The following is a 15,776-nucleotide window of genomic DNA, read 5'->3' as shown; positions in this document are numbered from 1 at the left end:
AAAGTTACTTTTGTGTGAATTCTTAGTCTAATTGGATTTAAGGTATATATGCTGTACCTCAGTTGGTTCCTGGGAGAAATGGGAGAGATGCTAACAGAAGTCCATTAAACCACTAGAAAGGATAACACTAAACAGATGCTTTCAGCACTTAATATGCTTATAGATATCCTCAGGGATGTGTGTAGCACTTTAAATGAAAAATGTCTCTTTTTTTAAGCTGTTGAAGCTGGGGTAAGATTAATGCTTTTTCTATATTAAAGGAACTACCTTCTGTTGAAGAACTCACTATTATTCTGCCAGAAGATATTGAATTAAAGCCTCTTGGAATGGTTTCAAGCATTATTGAGCAACTAGGTATGTAAATAACTTTACTAATAAAATTGTTTATAGTCATAAATGCCCTGATAATCTAACAAAGGACTCAAAGACTAGTAAATTTTCTTTGAAATAGGTAGAACCACTTCATTTTACAGTCATTAAGTTTAAAAGAATAAGATTGAGTTTTCGCTCACATAGGTAATGTTTTGTTTTTTCTTTATGAAGGTTTAGTCTTTTTACTGACACCATTTCTCCAGAATTTTCTGTTATTTTTCCTCACTGCTAAAACAAATTACCCCAATCTTAGTGGCTTGCACAGTGTATTTACTGTCTTACAGTTCTGTGGAGTGGAAGTTTGATAGGGATTTCAGGGAACTAAAATCAAGATGTCTAGCAGGGCTGAATTCCTTCCAGTAGGGTGTAGGTGAGTTCTGGTTTCTTGCTGCTTTAGGCTTCTGGAGCCTGCCCACATATTTGGCTCATGGCTTTCTTCCTCCATCTTCCAAACCAATGATGTAGCTTCTCTATGACGCTTCTTTCGTTAGCATCTCTCTATCTGATCAAACTCTGGAAAGATTCTTTGCTTTTAAGGACTCTAGGTGAAGCCTACCTGCACAATCCAGAATAATCTCTCCCATTTCAAGATCCTTAACTTTGATCACATATACAAAGTCTTTCTTTTTTTTTGGTAAGGTAAAATAGTCACTGATATAGGGATTAGAGTGGGGATATCTTTTGGGGGAAGCATTCTACCTGTCACCTTTGATTTATCTTAGAAGCATTTAAACTGAAAGTTCCGTGATTTAATAATTATATCAATGACATGATATATGAAACCTATATTATATGGGAACCGGATATTGTTTTTTTTTATTTAGTAAATATAAATTTCCAAAGTACAGTTTATGGATTACAATGGCTTTACCCCCCCCGCCATAATTTCCCTCCCACTCGCACCCCTCCCATCTCCTGCTCCCTCTCCCATTCCATTCACATCAAGATTCATTTTCAATTCTCTTTATATGCAGAAGATTGGTTTAGTATATATTAAGTAAAGATTTCATCAGTTTGCACCCACACAGAAACACAAAGTGTAAAATACTGTTTCAGTACTAGTTATAGCATTACTTCACATTGGACAACACATTAAGGACAGATCCCACATGAGAAGTAAGTACACAGTGACTCCTGTTGTTGACTTAACAAATTGACACTCTTGTTTATGGCGTCAGTAATCTCCCTAGGCTCTAGTCATGAGTTTCCAAGGCTATGGAAGCCTTTTTAGTTCACCAACTTCGATCTTATTCCAACAGGGTCCTAGTCAAAGTGGAAGTTCTCTCCTCCCTTCAGAGAAAGGTACCTCCTTCTTTGATGGCCCCGTTATTTGCACTGGGATCTCACTCGCAGAGATCTTTCATTTAGGTCTTTTTTTTTCTTTTCCAGGGTGTCTTGGCTTTCCATGCCTGATATATTCTCATGGGCTCTTCAGCCAGATCCAAATGTCTTAAGGGCTGATTCTGAGGCCAGAGTGCTATTTAGGACATCTGCCATTCTATGGGTCTGCTCTGTATCCCACTTCCCATGATGGATCGTTCTCTTCCTTTTTGATTCTATCAGTTAGTATTAGCAGACACTAGTCTCGTTTGTGTGATCCCTTTGACTCTTAGACCTATCAGTGTGATCAATTGTGAACTGAAATTGATCACTTGGACTAGTGAGATGGCATTGGTACCTGCCACCTTGATGGGATTGTATTGGAATCCCCTGGTACATTTCTAACTCCACCATTTGGGGCAAGTCAGCTGGAGCATGTCCCAAATTGTACATCTCCTCCCTCTCTTATTCCCACTCTTATATTTAACAGGGCTAACTTTTCAGTTAAATTTCAACACCTAAGAATAAATGTGTGTTAATTACAGAGTTCAACCAATAGTACTAGAACAAAACAAACAAAAAATACTAAAAGGAATAAAGTATTACATTGTACATCAACCGTCAGGACAAGAGCTGATCAAGTCACTGTTTCTCATAGTGTCCATTTCACTTCAACAGGTTTCCGCTTTGGTGCTCAGTTAGTTGTCCCCGATCAGGGAGAACATATGATATTTGTCCCTTTGGGACTGGCTTAATTCACTCAGCATGATGTTTTCCAGATTCCTCCATCTTGTTGCAAATGACTGGATTTCATTGTTTTTGACTGCTGTATAGTATTCTATAGAGTACATGTCCCATAATTTCTTTATCCATTCTACTGTTGATGGGCATTTGGGTTGGGGGAACCGGATATTGTACATTTGTTTAGCTCTAAGGTGTGAGGTAAATCATTAAATTAATGTAAGTACTATTAACAATCAGGGTAGTAGAACTCAGTGTTGACAAAATCATGGGATGTTTGAATTGGGAAAAGAACTAAATTGCTTGCCAGCTGTAATAGTTTATAGATCTTAATACAGATAAATACGAGTCATTTGCTTTCCTTGTAAATTGTATAAGTGACTTTATCTTTTGACCTTTTTCTAATAATATTCATATCACTATTTTAAAAAGTCATACTTTACTAATTTTGTATTTTTATTTTGTTAATAAAGTTTAAAGTGAGACATTTACAAAAATCACCTAATGTGATCGGATCCCTGAGTCATTACCTTGTGTTATTTAGTAGTATGTGTAGATGAATAGGTGATTAATTCTTGATTGTATAGTGAGTTTAGCATTAACTGCACTTGATGTATACAGAAAAATTTTAAGTAGAAATATTGATCTGTAAGAGAATACATGTGAATTATAAGAGACACATGTAATAATGCTTTTTGATGATACTGATGTATATTGTAATAGAACTAACAACATTCTTAACCTCGTGTGAATGAAACAAAAGCAGCACGTGCAAAAGTTGCATACTACCCTGTTTTGAAAGCCTAAAGTAACTAGCACTGTTAGAACCAAATTACACATGAGAAACAAGTATTAGTAGTTTAGGCAAAATAGTCTGTGAATTCAAATAAAGATCTAAATATAAAAAGAGAGGATTTGGTGTGGCATGCCAAATCCACAAGCCGTGCTGGTCTTTTTGTTTTCTTTTAATTTGGATAAAACAAGAGGCTAATTAGATAGTATATCTAGTAGAAGTGGAGAGATGGTACAGAATTAGTAGTCTTGTTCTAGTCTATACTTTCTGTTAGTTTGAGGGCCTTTGAAAGTTTCTATTAACACATAGTACAGGCTCTGAGTTCATTTGTATCCAGTTAGCTGAAACTGCTTACCTCCACAATCGTAAGTGAAGGGGACTGTAGGCACAGTCAGTTGCTTAGTTCTTCTAGAAAGAGCATTGGAACTAAAGTTGTAGGTTCTGTTGACAACTGCCTTGGGTATGTTAACAGTGTTAATGTGTGAATGTTAATCTGCTAATCTCTAGTTCCTTGGATTAGGTGATACATACATAGTAATTTTCATGTAGTTTGACTCATCAGAGTGATGATAACACTTTCTCTGATTTCTGTCAGTCTTCTGTTCAGAGGATGATACTTTAGTGAAGCACTTTGCTTTTTTATATGTCCATGACTAATCTTTGCACTGTAGAAGAGTTCTACAATGAAACATAAAACTCATTGCATCCTAACAGGAGTTTTACGTCCCAGTATAATTATTCTACTTTGTTCAAATTGCTTGAGAAAATGCAAGCAGCTTAAATTTATTAGCTCTTTAATTGATCCAAATTTATGTGAGATTTTATATTTTAATTTTTCTCTAAGAATTGTAGTTTTTATGTGATAAATAGGTACAGGCTATGTATCTTGGGCTGTTCGGTAATAACAAGACTTTGTTATGGAAGAGGGCTAGTTGCTGAGGTATATTATCACACCTTATATTTTATTTATTCTAAAAATTATTTGAGAAGCAAAGAGACAAGGTAGGTAGAGAGTTCCTATCCACTGGTTCACTTCTGAAATGCCTGCGGTGATTGTGCTGGGTCAGGCAAATGCCAGAGCCAGGAACTCAATCCATGTCTCCCTCATGGGTGGCAGGAGCCCAGTCACTGGAGCCATCGATGCATTCTCCAAGAGTCTGCATTAGCAGGAAGCTGGAATGAAGAGCTGGAGCTGGGGAATGAACGCTGGTCTTTCAACACGGGATGTGTACACCTGAGCCGCTAGGCTAAATGCCTGCCTTTTTAAACTCTATTTTAAATTATATTGGAATTAAATTCTAAATTCTCATTAGAATTCTGTAATTGTCATCTGATTCAGTGTTGAAATTTGTTTTATTTTCCAGTAATCATTGAATCTATGAGTAATTTACCTCCAGTTAATGAAGAGACTGTAATTTTTAAAAGTGATCGACAAGCAGCCGGAAAGGTTTGTGAAGAACATTTCAGATCCTACAGATTATGTGTTTCCTTGTTGATTGGTACTTCCGAGTTTCCTTCTTTGTTCTAAGAAGAGTTTACTAATTTCAGTAGAAGCGCAGTCTAGAGCTCAAATGTAATGCATTCTTGATTTTCTTTGATAACTTTTTTCTGTGAATTTATTTAATGTTACTTTTTCTTTGCTGCCTGAGTCCTTACATAGACATATATAGAATTTGTTCCATATGTTGATCAGATACTTTCTGGCTGATGAGTCTACATAATTAAATGAGAGACATTGTACCCTACTTGCAGGTACTCGGAGCTGAGTGAAATAGAATTTCTACACTGTAATCGTTCTTAAATCCTTTGAATGGTGGCTTTCAAATTTTTTAGACTTTGGCTTCCTCAGGTGGAAGTTGAGGATAAAATTCAAGTGGAAACGATTTCAGTGACAGTGGTGAAGTGTCACTTTAAGAACATTCTGGGGAATTGATGAATATGTGTGTTTTAGTAGTAACCATAGATTCCGTCTCCCTTTAACATCTTACTAGTGGAACAACTCTGTCCTTAGTATGGGGAACTGTACACATTCTCCAAAGAGTAGGTGGTCTGAGCAGCAACAGAGGATGTAAAACCTTCCGCGGTCAGCAGTGTAAACACAGCTGACCAGTTCCTGCAGTAGGATCGTTTTGTTCACCTCAGGATTTCTACAGTACACAGTAGAATCCTTTCCGATTCATTACATGTGTTAAATAAGTGTTCATTGAGTGAGAAGCAAACCACCCACCCACCCACTGTCTGTGGAGAAACAAGTTACTGGGGCTTAATGGTTTCCAGGTGAGCAAGAGTTGGCTTCTTTTTTGTTGTAGTTCTGGGAGATAAAATTGATTTGTGCCTAATCAGGGAAAAGCAAATATTTTAAGCTGTGTTATTGAGTCAACTCATAGAACCTTCCATGCTTTCTGCCTTTCCTGCTATTTTATGCTAATACAGATTAGAAAGGGATTAGGTTTTTGTCAGAGGCCTAGACACCTCATTGCAAAGCAGTCCGTGTCAGAGTTAATTGGAGTATGCAGTGCTAATATTTTAGGCAATTTTTGAGAAAGTTTGTGAGGGGAAGAAACAGCTTGATAGTTAGAAGGATTGTGCTGTGCTTATTTTTCCCTCTCGAATACATATACTTAGTATTTGTGGTACAAGTGTGGATATCAGTTCTTCTGCTTGAAAGAATAAGTATGATAGGAGAGTATTAGCTGTATTTACTGTAGTGCCTTTGTAATGAGTTAGAGATATGTTAGGGGCTTCCCCTCGGAGAGGGTTGAGAAAGAAAGGTAATTGCATGTAAGTAGATGACTGCTGTGAGTAGCTCTCCATACCCATTGGTCTGCTGCTTTATGAGAAACCAATTTTCTGCCCTGGAAAAAACAAAACATTTCCTGTCCTTAAGAAAGTTGTAGAGAGTTGGTTTTGGAAGAAAGAGAACACAATTATGTTTCTTGATTATTTGAATATGAAGTGAGGTATTAAAACTGATAATTTCCTTGATTCCTTTGATTTATTTCGTGATGGTTGCCTTTTTCTCTTAGTAATTAACTTAGACTACTTTAAGGGGAAAAAAATCAAGAGAGAGAGAGAATCTTCCGTCTGCTCCTTTATTCTCCAAATGGCCGCTGTTAGCCAGGGTTTGACCAGACTGAAAGCAGGAGCCAGGAACTTCATCCAGTCTCCCATGTGGGTGACAGTGACTCAGTTACTTGAAAGACAGGGGGAGGCAGAGAGAGAGAGAGCTTTCATCTGCAGATTCGATCCCCAAATGTGGAACATTTAGGGCTGGGCCAGGAAGAAGGCAGGATCCAGGAACTCCGCCTGGGTCTCCTATGAGGGTGGCAGGAACCCAAGTACTTGGGCCTTCATCTGCTGCTTCCCAGGTGCATTGACAGGAAGCTGGATCACAACTTAGGACTTGATCCCAGACTCTCTAATATGGGATGTCAGCATTCGATACGGCAAGCAGCAACTGCTGCCTGCATGTCCTATAATATAATATAAATACATCATTCTAGATCTGTGAAAGAGTGTTACTTTTGAGGAATATTTATTACATGGAAAATTTAATACAACTTTAGGTTTTAAGAGGGGCCAGTATACAAAACGACATTGTAGTCTTGAAAATAAATGACTAATATTAAAAAGACTGGAAAAATCTACCCAGGCATTGTTTATGGTCTAGTGTCTACAAAATGCATATATTATCAGAATTTTTTTTTTAAATTCAGGTATTAAGTTAAAGGTTGTAGCATTTTCAGTTCTTTTAGAAATAAGTAACTTCAAAGTTCAGGTTTACTGCTTTTTAAATTAGAAAGTTGTTTAATTTTCTAAAAATATTAATACTGTGGAAACTATAGATGTGATTAAATACTTGTTATAGCAGAAGCATTTTAAGGATTTATTTATTTATTTATTTGAAAGGGGGCAGAGGACAAAAGAGAGAGGGAGAGACAGAGACAAAGACATCTTTCATTCACTGGTTCCCTCTCCAAATGGCCACAGGAGCCAGGGTTAGACCAAGCTGCAGCCAACACCCATAACCTGACTTGTGAGGCAGGGGTCCAGGCACTCAGATCCAGGCACACCATCTTCAGCTGCCTTCCCAGGTGCCTTAGCAGGAAACCAGGTTGGATATGCAGCAGCCAAAGTGTGAACTGGCACTCTGATATGGGTTGCCTGCATTGCAAGTGGGGCTTAATCCAGTGCACCAAAACAGTAGCCCAGAAATACTGCTTTCTGTTTCCTGTTACAAGATTCCAAAGGCAGAAAGCATTTTACTTACTTATTTATTTATTTAGAGAGGTCGAGTTATAGGGAGAGGGAGAGAGAGAGAGAAAGGCCTTCCATCTGCTGGTTCACTCCCCAAATGGCTGCAATGGCTGGAGCTGAGCCAGTCCAAAGCCAGGAGCCAAGAGCTTCCTATGGATCTCCTATGTGGGCCCAGGGGCCCAAGCACTTGGGCCATCTTCTGCTGCTTTCCCAGGCCACAGCAGAGAGCTGGATGGGAAGAGGAGCAGCCGGGACTGGACCTGTCGCCCATCTGGGATGCTGGCGCTGCAGGTGGAGGATTGACCTACTGTGTTGCAGTGCTGGCTCCAGCATTTCACTTTTTAAAACTTGACAGTTGCAGTTCTTTGTACCTTACAACCTATTAAATAAGCAATTAATTTTTAAAAATTGCAATATACATCTTATTGATACCACCAGAATCATTTGATTTGGCAAGGAACAGACTCTTCACAGTTTTAAATTCAAAAAAGAAATCTGGAATGAGCTATTATATTTATAAGGAAAATTATAAAGACTTTGAGTATATATAAAGTCGACTTGAATATATATATAACTTAGTGCTCTAACATTAACAAACTTACCTTATTTTAAAAATTATCAGTTTTTTAAAAGAAAATATTTTTAAATCTTTGAGTTATTTAACATGTAAAAAGAAGCCTTTATGTTTCTTCCATAGATATTTGAGATATTTGGACCTGTTGCACATCCGTTTTATGTTTTACGATTTAATTCATCAGACCACATTGAAAGTAAAGGTATTAAAATAAAGGAGACTATGTATTTTGCTCCATCAATGAAAGACTTCACCCAATATATATTTACAGAGAAACTGAAACAGTAAGTACCTTTTTCTGACATGTTAATTGTTCTTTGCTTATCTTATGGTAGTTTTTCTTAAATGATGGTGTCTGTCATCCAGAGTTCATTTATCTTTCTAGTAACATCACTAAAAACTACAGTATTTTCTGACTTTATAGGTGAAAATCCTATACATCTTTTGCCCAAAATAACATGATTAGCTACCAAGAGCACATTTGGGTCATGTTTATTTTCTGAATTCTAATTCATTGTTATTTTCCATTATAAACTTTAGTATTTTAATTTTTTTAAAGACTTATTTATTTATTTGAAAGTTACACAGAGAGAGGAGAGGCAGAGAGAGAGAGACAGAGACAGAAAGGTCTTCCATCTGATGGTTCACTCTCCAATTGGCCACGACGGCCGGAGCTGTGCTGATCCGAAGCCAGGGGCCAGGAGCTTCCTCCGGGTCTCCCACGGGGGTGCAGGGGCCCAAGGACTTAGGCCATCTTCTGCTGCTTTCCCAGGTCACAGCAGAGAGCTGGATTGTAGGAGGAGCGGCCAGTAGTTGAACCAGTAACCATATGGGATGCCAGCACCTGCTGTGCCACAGCACTGGCCCCAGTATTTTAATTTTAAAAATTGTTTTGTTTTATATAGTCTTTGGATTACATTCATAGAATTCTCTACTCAATAAAATTTTTCAGTAAAAAAATGAGTAAATTTTAGGTTTTTTTTAAGATTTATTTATTTGAAAGGCAGAGTTACACACATTCACACACACACACTCACACACACACACACACAGAGAGAGCGAGAGCGCTAGTGCATTCAGGAGAGTAATTTTTCAACCATTGGTTCACTCCCTAAATGACGGCAATAAGTAGTGCTGGGCCAGACTGAAGCCAGGAGTCTGGAACCCCATCCACATCTCCCAAGTGACTGGCAGGGGCCCAAGCACCTGGGGTCGTCCCCTGCTTTCCCAGGCATGTTAGCAGCAAGGTAGATCTGAAGAGGAGCGGCTGGGACTAACTGGCTGTCATAGAGGATGCCGGTGTTGCAGTTGGTGACTTTACCAGAGCCTGCTGCAGCATGCAGGCTCCTTAGATGTTCCGACCCCTCGGTTCCTTAGAATGTGCAGTTGCACATTTTTAGAATAGACAACTAAGATGTGTTCCTACAAAGTTGTATATGAAGACATTAAATTGGGTTGATGCAGACACTAAATCCTCACTCTGTCCCAAATGATATCTTGGCACATGACTAGCAGTTATTTCTGTGTGTTTGTGCTCCTGCTGGTTCATTGTGTGTTTTTCAAATGTTTTGTTGCCAATTGTGAGATGTAAGGTTTCTTATATCAGTCAAACTTGTTATAGTTATGTAATTTAATTTTTCCTATAGACATAGCCTGTGAGTTCAAATAGAATAAGTTTTTCTATAGGATTATGTTGAGTACTTTGGCAAGAGGAATTTCAATAACTAAAAAATACTGTCAAATTAGGGAAAGAAAAGACTGCAGAAGACTGAGGTAAATGAAGGGAATGTTGAATTCAAAATGACTTGCTTGATATACAGTTTACTTTTAGTTCAAGCTCTCCTTTTAAAAACTTGAAATATAGATGCATTTTTATAGATGTAATTTCTCAGGAAATATAAAGCAATGTCAGTAAGCACTGGTCCCAGCTGTGTGGCATATGCAGCTTACATATTAAATCAAGTCTCTGAATTTCATTTATTATTTCAGAGATGAAAATTTTGGTCTTGGTAATTGATTAAACTCTGATTTAAGACTCCACATAATGATCTGAAGAAACATTTTGCCCTAATTAATGCTTCAGGCTGTGTAAGGCTAATTTTCCTAAGTAACTGCTGACCAGAAAGATGAATTAAATAGATGTAAGTTCATAAAGATTTTAATATGTTTTAATGTAGTTCTTTAATTTCATTCTGCTTGAGTATCAAAATGCTGCTGTAGCTGTGTCATTAAGTTTTAAAGAATAAAACATTTTAACTTAAAACAGGTAGACTGAAAAGTTTTTGGGAATGTTTATTAAATAGATTGTAGATAATTTGCATGGTCTTTGTTATTGATTTACAACTCTCCTGGAGAGAAAGGAGAATGATCCAGAGCATTGGGAAGCTGGCTCACACTGCAGAACCCACCTTGTGGAGACTATTCCAGACCACATGCGGCTCCGTAGAGTATTTTGCCTTTGAGGTAGAGTTGAGCTCCTTTGAAGGTTACTGGCCACTGGGAAGGCTGATTTAATCTTACCTTCCCAGGTATTGATTGTTTTTCTTTTAAAGATTTATTTATTTGAAAGTCAGACACACACACACACACACACACACACACACACAGAGGGAGAGAGAGATCTTTCACCTGCTTGTTCACTCTCACCTGCTTGTTCACTCCCCAGATCGATACAACAGCTAGGTCTGGGCCAGGCTGAAGCCAGGAGCCAGGAGCTTCTTCCCAGTTTCCTACATGAGTGCAGGGGCCCAAGCACTTGGCCATTTTTCACTGCTCTCCCAGGCCCATTAGCAGGGAGCTGGATCAGATTGGAGCAGCTGGGACTTGAACTGACGCTCCGGGGGTGCTGTCTTGTAGGTAGTGCAGTGGCTTAACTGCTAGGCCACAGAGTCAGCGCTTACCTATTTCCTTGTTAAAAGTGCTTTATGAAATGTTACTTGATCTTCCCTTGGTAGATTCTGATTTCCTGTAGTAATGTCGAATTGGGAATTTTCCCCATTTATGTCTTTAAACTGAGGACACTGCAGGTCATGAGATGGCTCATCTGCCAAAAGGAGTACTGGAGCTGTGTTGTGCACTGGTATAAAGTCACAGTTGAGTAAATGCTCTTTTTTCTTTTAAGTGATGGCCGTCACGTTGATAACGCCTGATATAATGCTGAAGTTCTGAATCAAACATTAAAGCAAACATAATGATTTTCATTTTGTGCTAGCAAATTGACCTCTGTGCATTGATTTTGATGGCATTAATCCCTGAGACTCTCATTTTCAAGATCTAGTGTGACTCAGTGAGAGTTCACCTAGTGAAATACTTTGTAATATTTTAATATAACTGAATAAGAAGATACTGTGTAAAACTACGAAATCACTAAGATTTCAGAAAAGATTGAAAATGAGATTTCAAAACTTAGAAAATCATATTCATAATAGATGAATTTACTTTTGTTGGTCATAGAGTATAAAACTTAAATCAAAATTAATTAATTTCCTTCTATAATTAGTAATTTCACATGTGCTTCTGATTATAGTCTTCTTCAAAATCCTGAGAACCTCTTCTCCAAGTGATTTAGTCTTTATTTTACATTGTCTGCTTGAGATTCACAATAGGAATAAGCCTGCAGTTGTAAGGATTATTATTCCCTTGTGAATTGAGAAAAGAACCATTATTATTTTTGTCATCCAGCCTATGAAATTATAGAAAAAGGAATCCCTCATTCATTTTTGTGTCCTAACCAGCTGGATCAGCTCCTGATCTGTAGTTGGTATTGAATAAGCATTTATTGAACTGAGTTTTATGAAAACCTCTGCCATGAATGTAAAAATTGAGAGAACTGCCAAAGCTACTTTTAACTCCCTGCATCATTTGAAATAAGGTAAAGGACACACAAGTGATCTTTTATTTATTTTTATTTGAGAGGCAGAAAGAGCGTGCTTCCCTCTGATGTTCACTCCCTAAATGCCTGCCTTGGCTAGGTTTGCACTGGGCTGGAGCCAGGAGCCAAGAAGTCGAACCAGGTCTCCTGTGTGGGTGGACATTACCCAGCATGCCACTTCTGCAACCTCCAACAGTTGGCACTTGCAGAAAGCTGGATTCTGGGGCTGGAACCAGGCGTCCAGCCTTGGGGTGCAGCATGTTTTCAAAATATTTATATTTATTTATTTGAAAATCAGAGTTACAGATAGGGTGAGAGAGACAGAGTCAGTTATTCCCCCATCTGCCGGTTCACTCCCCACATTGCTGCAATGGCCAGGGCTAGGCTAGACCAAAGCCAGGAACTTCCTCCAGTTTCTCATGTTACTGTCAGAGGTCCAAGCAGTACAGCCATGTTCTCAGGTTATTAGCAGGGAGCTGGATCTGAAGTGGAGCAACTGGGACTCTAACCAATGCCCATATGGAATGCCTGCATTGCAGCTGGAGGCTTTACTGGCTACACCACAATGCTGGCCCCCGGATGCAGCACCTTAACCACTAGGTCAAATACCTGTTTCTGTCTTTTGTTTGTTTTTGCTGTTTCTATTGGCATTGTAAAATTAAAGGTTGAGTTCATGTCTTCTCTTTTTTAGTTCCATACCATTGTGTTATAGTGACTTAAATACTTCTTTATCTTTTTCTTCCCTTTATCTAGGGATAGGGGTTCAGACGCGTCATGGAAGAATGATCAGGAACCACCACCAGATGTAAGTATAACTTTGTTTACACATTCTTGACCTTAAGAAGGTCATTGACACTGCTTGACAGTCAGCTGCTTGCTTCTAACCTATGCATTACCCTACTCTTCTAGATGATTGCATATACCTTTTAATAAATGTTGTAAATACTTTCAGTAACTTTTTTGTAAAAAGATTTATTTATTTATTTGAAAGGTGGAGTTGCAGAGAGAGGGTGAGACAGAGAGAGGAAGAGCTCTTCCATTGCTGGTTCCCTGCCCAGATGGCCACAACAGCCAGGGCTGGATCAGGCTGACCAGGAGCTGGGACCTTTATCCAGATTTACCATGTGGACTGCAGGGGCCTGAGTACTTGGGCCATCTTCTACTGCTTTCCCAAGCACATTAGCAGGGAGCTGGATCAGAAGTGGAGCAGGCGGCACTTGAACCGGCACCCAAATGGGCTGCAGGCACTGGAAGATGGCAGCTTAAACTGCTCTACCATAACATTGGCCCATGTAGCATTTTATTTGATTGATTATTTTAAAAAGATTTATTTATTTATTTAAAAAGTAGATTTACAGAGAGAGAAGGAGAGACAGAGTGAGGTCTTCGGTCTGCTTGTTCCTTCCTCAAATGGCCAGGAGCTGCTTCTGTATCTTTCTTGTGGGTGCAGAGGCCCAAGGATCGGGCCGTCCTCTGCTGCTTTCCCATGTGTATCAGCCCCCTGTAACATTTTAATAATTATTTTTTTAAAGATTTATTTATTTATTTGAAAGCGAGTTACACAGAGAGGAGAGGCAGAGAGAGACAGAGAGAGAGAGAGAGAGAAAGGTCTTCCATCTGATGGTTCACTACCCAGTTGGCTGCAGTGGCTGGAGCTGTGCCAATCCGAAGCCGGGAGCTTGGAGCCAGGAGCTTCTTCCGGGTCTCTCATGTGGGTGCAGGAGCCCAAGGACTTGAGACATCTTCCACTGCTTTCCCAGGCCATAGCAGAGAGCTGGATGGGAAGTGGAGCAGCCAGGTCTCGAACTGGCATCCATATAGGATGCTAACGCTTCAGGCCGGGGTGTTAACCCTCTGCGCCACAGCACCGGCCCCTAATAATTACTTTAAATATGAGCTTATTTACCTTGTAATTTCTTTTATCAATTTTGCTGTTGTCTGGTAAAGTCAGAATGTCATTATTTTAAAAAAAAATCATCTTCAGTTTAATAAATTCACCATCAAGGATGTGAAGACATTTATGTGGCACTTTAATAATAAGCTGACCTCCTTCTGGAGGTACGAATCATAATATCACACTCTTTCTTTTTACATTGTAATTATCTTCCTTAAAAGAGACTTCTTAATTTTCTTTTGTATCCGTGTCGACAAAACAATAATTTTGTGCTGCAGAGTAACTTGATAATCTGGTATTTCTAGAGATTGGAATAAATTCATGAATAATATGTAACTGAGGAAATCATTTAGTTTGGATGAATTTTCTGTGGAGATTTTAAGCACATTTTCTTGCCCCGCCCTGTCAAAGTAATTACAATACAAAAGTTGCAGCTGTGAGTGTATTCATTTCTTGAAAGTAATATAAATTTATATAGTTTAAAAGAAGAGTATTGTTATATGTGAGAGTTTTTTGATATGTTCAACAGTACTCAAAAAGTTTTTTAGTGTTATAGACATTTGCTGTTGGCAGATTTTGGGTATTTTAGATGTTGTCAAGCAGTGCTGAAAGTCAGTTATGTGTTAATTTCTAATTTTACTGAGGCATGAGTCAGGCTTATGCCAACTAAGAGGATTTTATATGATGGGAATCATTTGATCAGTGAGGAATCCTACCTTAGCATTCATATTGAAATGGGAGTATGTTTTCTAGTTATGTTATATATACATGTAATTCCTATTAAGACAGTGATCATTCCTTTAACATTCTCAGTTATGGGAAGAGTGTCTTATTACTGAAATTTTATGTTTTGAAAGTGAAGATTCACAAAGGCCTTGAAATATTCGTTGTAAAATCCAAATATTATAATGTGTTCCTGTTGTTTCAGACCTAAGCATTGAAGTTATTATTATGGTAATGTTAACTGCTCAAAAAACAGATTTCAGGCCGGCGCCGCGGCTCACTAGGCTAATCCTCCGCCTAGCGGCGCTGGCACACCGGGTTCTAGTCCCGGTTGGGGCGCCGGATTCTGTCCCAGTTGCCCCTCTTCCAGGCCAGCTCTCTGCTGTGGCCAGGGAGTGCAGTGGAGGATGGCCCAGGTGCTTGGGCCCTGCACCCCATGGGAGACCAGGAAAAGCACCTGGCTCCTGGCTCCTGCCATCGGATCAGCGCGGTGCGCCGGCCGCGGAGGCCATTGGAGGGTGAACCAACGGCAAAGGAAGACCTTTCTCTCTGTCTCTCTCTCTCACTGTCCACTCTGCCTGTCAAAAAAAAAAAAAAAAAAAAAAACAGATTTCATTAGGTTAACTACAAAAAAAAATGAAAGTCTGAATACTTCCTGATGCTCTCCCCCCTGTCCCAGGCATATGATTGAATCATGGAGTCAGGATGCCTTTTAATTAAGAATCACTAGGCATTTATCAAAAATCAATCTAATTGATTTATTCAGGTATTACCAGAAAATACTTAGTATCAATAGGACCACCATTTTTTTAGAGTTAGTGGGGAACATAGGCTTATTCTTTTTCCCTCTAAGTTTGTACTATTGATAAATTGAATTGATATAAATCTATATTTTTCTCTGCTAGGCCTTAGATTTCAGTGATGATGAGAAAGAAAAAGAAGCCAAACAGCGAAAAAAATCTCAGATTCAAGGCCGGAAAAGACCCAAAGCTGAATTTAATGAAGCAGGTGAGTGAATGCAGTCTAGTTGTTCTTTGTCTTCATTTACATTTATATTAGTTCATCAACAGTAAAACTAAAGAAACCTCTGAGTTCTCTCTTTTTTGCCTCCTGGCATCCAGCAGGCATTGACATCACATAGCGTTACCCATTACACAGAAGGAGAGAGTGACAAGGACTAGTCAGTGGTAGTTTTATGAGCTTAAACATAAAAATGGTTTGCAAGGGCAAC

General features: G+C 38.8%; 1 protein-coding gene across 1 annotated transcript in view; it reads left to right on the top strand.

The window, feature by feature from the left end:
• The window catches only part of NAF1 (nuclear assembly factor 1 ribonucleoprotein), a 39,420-nt gene that overhangs the window by 17,958 nt on the left and 5,686 nt on the right, over positions 1 to 15,776 (top strand). Inside the window, exons 3-7 of the mRNA XM_002720551.6 lie at positions 261 to 354; positions 4,591 to 4,673; positions 8,181 to 8,341; positions 12,682 to 12,733; positions 15,451 to 15,553. Of these exons, the coding sequence (XP_002720597.3) occupies positions 261 to 354; positions 4,591 to 4,673; positions 8,181 to 8,341; positions 12,682 to 12,733; positions 15,451 to 15,553 (493 nt within the window). The remainder of the gene's footprint in view (positions 1 to 260; positions 355 to 4,590; positions 4,674 to 8,180; positions 8,342 to 12,681; positions 12,734 to 15,450; positions 15,554 to 15,776) is intronic.

This window comes from Oryctolagus cuniculus, chromosome 8 (genome assembly GCF_051225735.1).
Source record: "Oryctolagus cuniculus isolate XC-2025 breed Fujian yellow rabbit chromosome 8, ASM5122573v1, whole genome shotgun sequence".
Taxonomy (NCBI): Eukaryota; Metazoa; Chordata; class Mammalia; order Lagomorpha; family Leporidae; genus Oryctolagus; species Oryctolagus cuniculus.
This window is presented reverse-complemented; position numbering and strand designations above follow the sequence as displayed.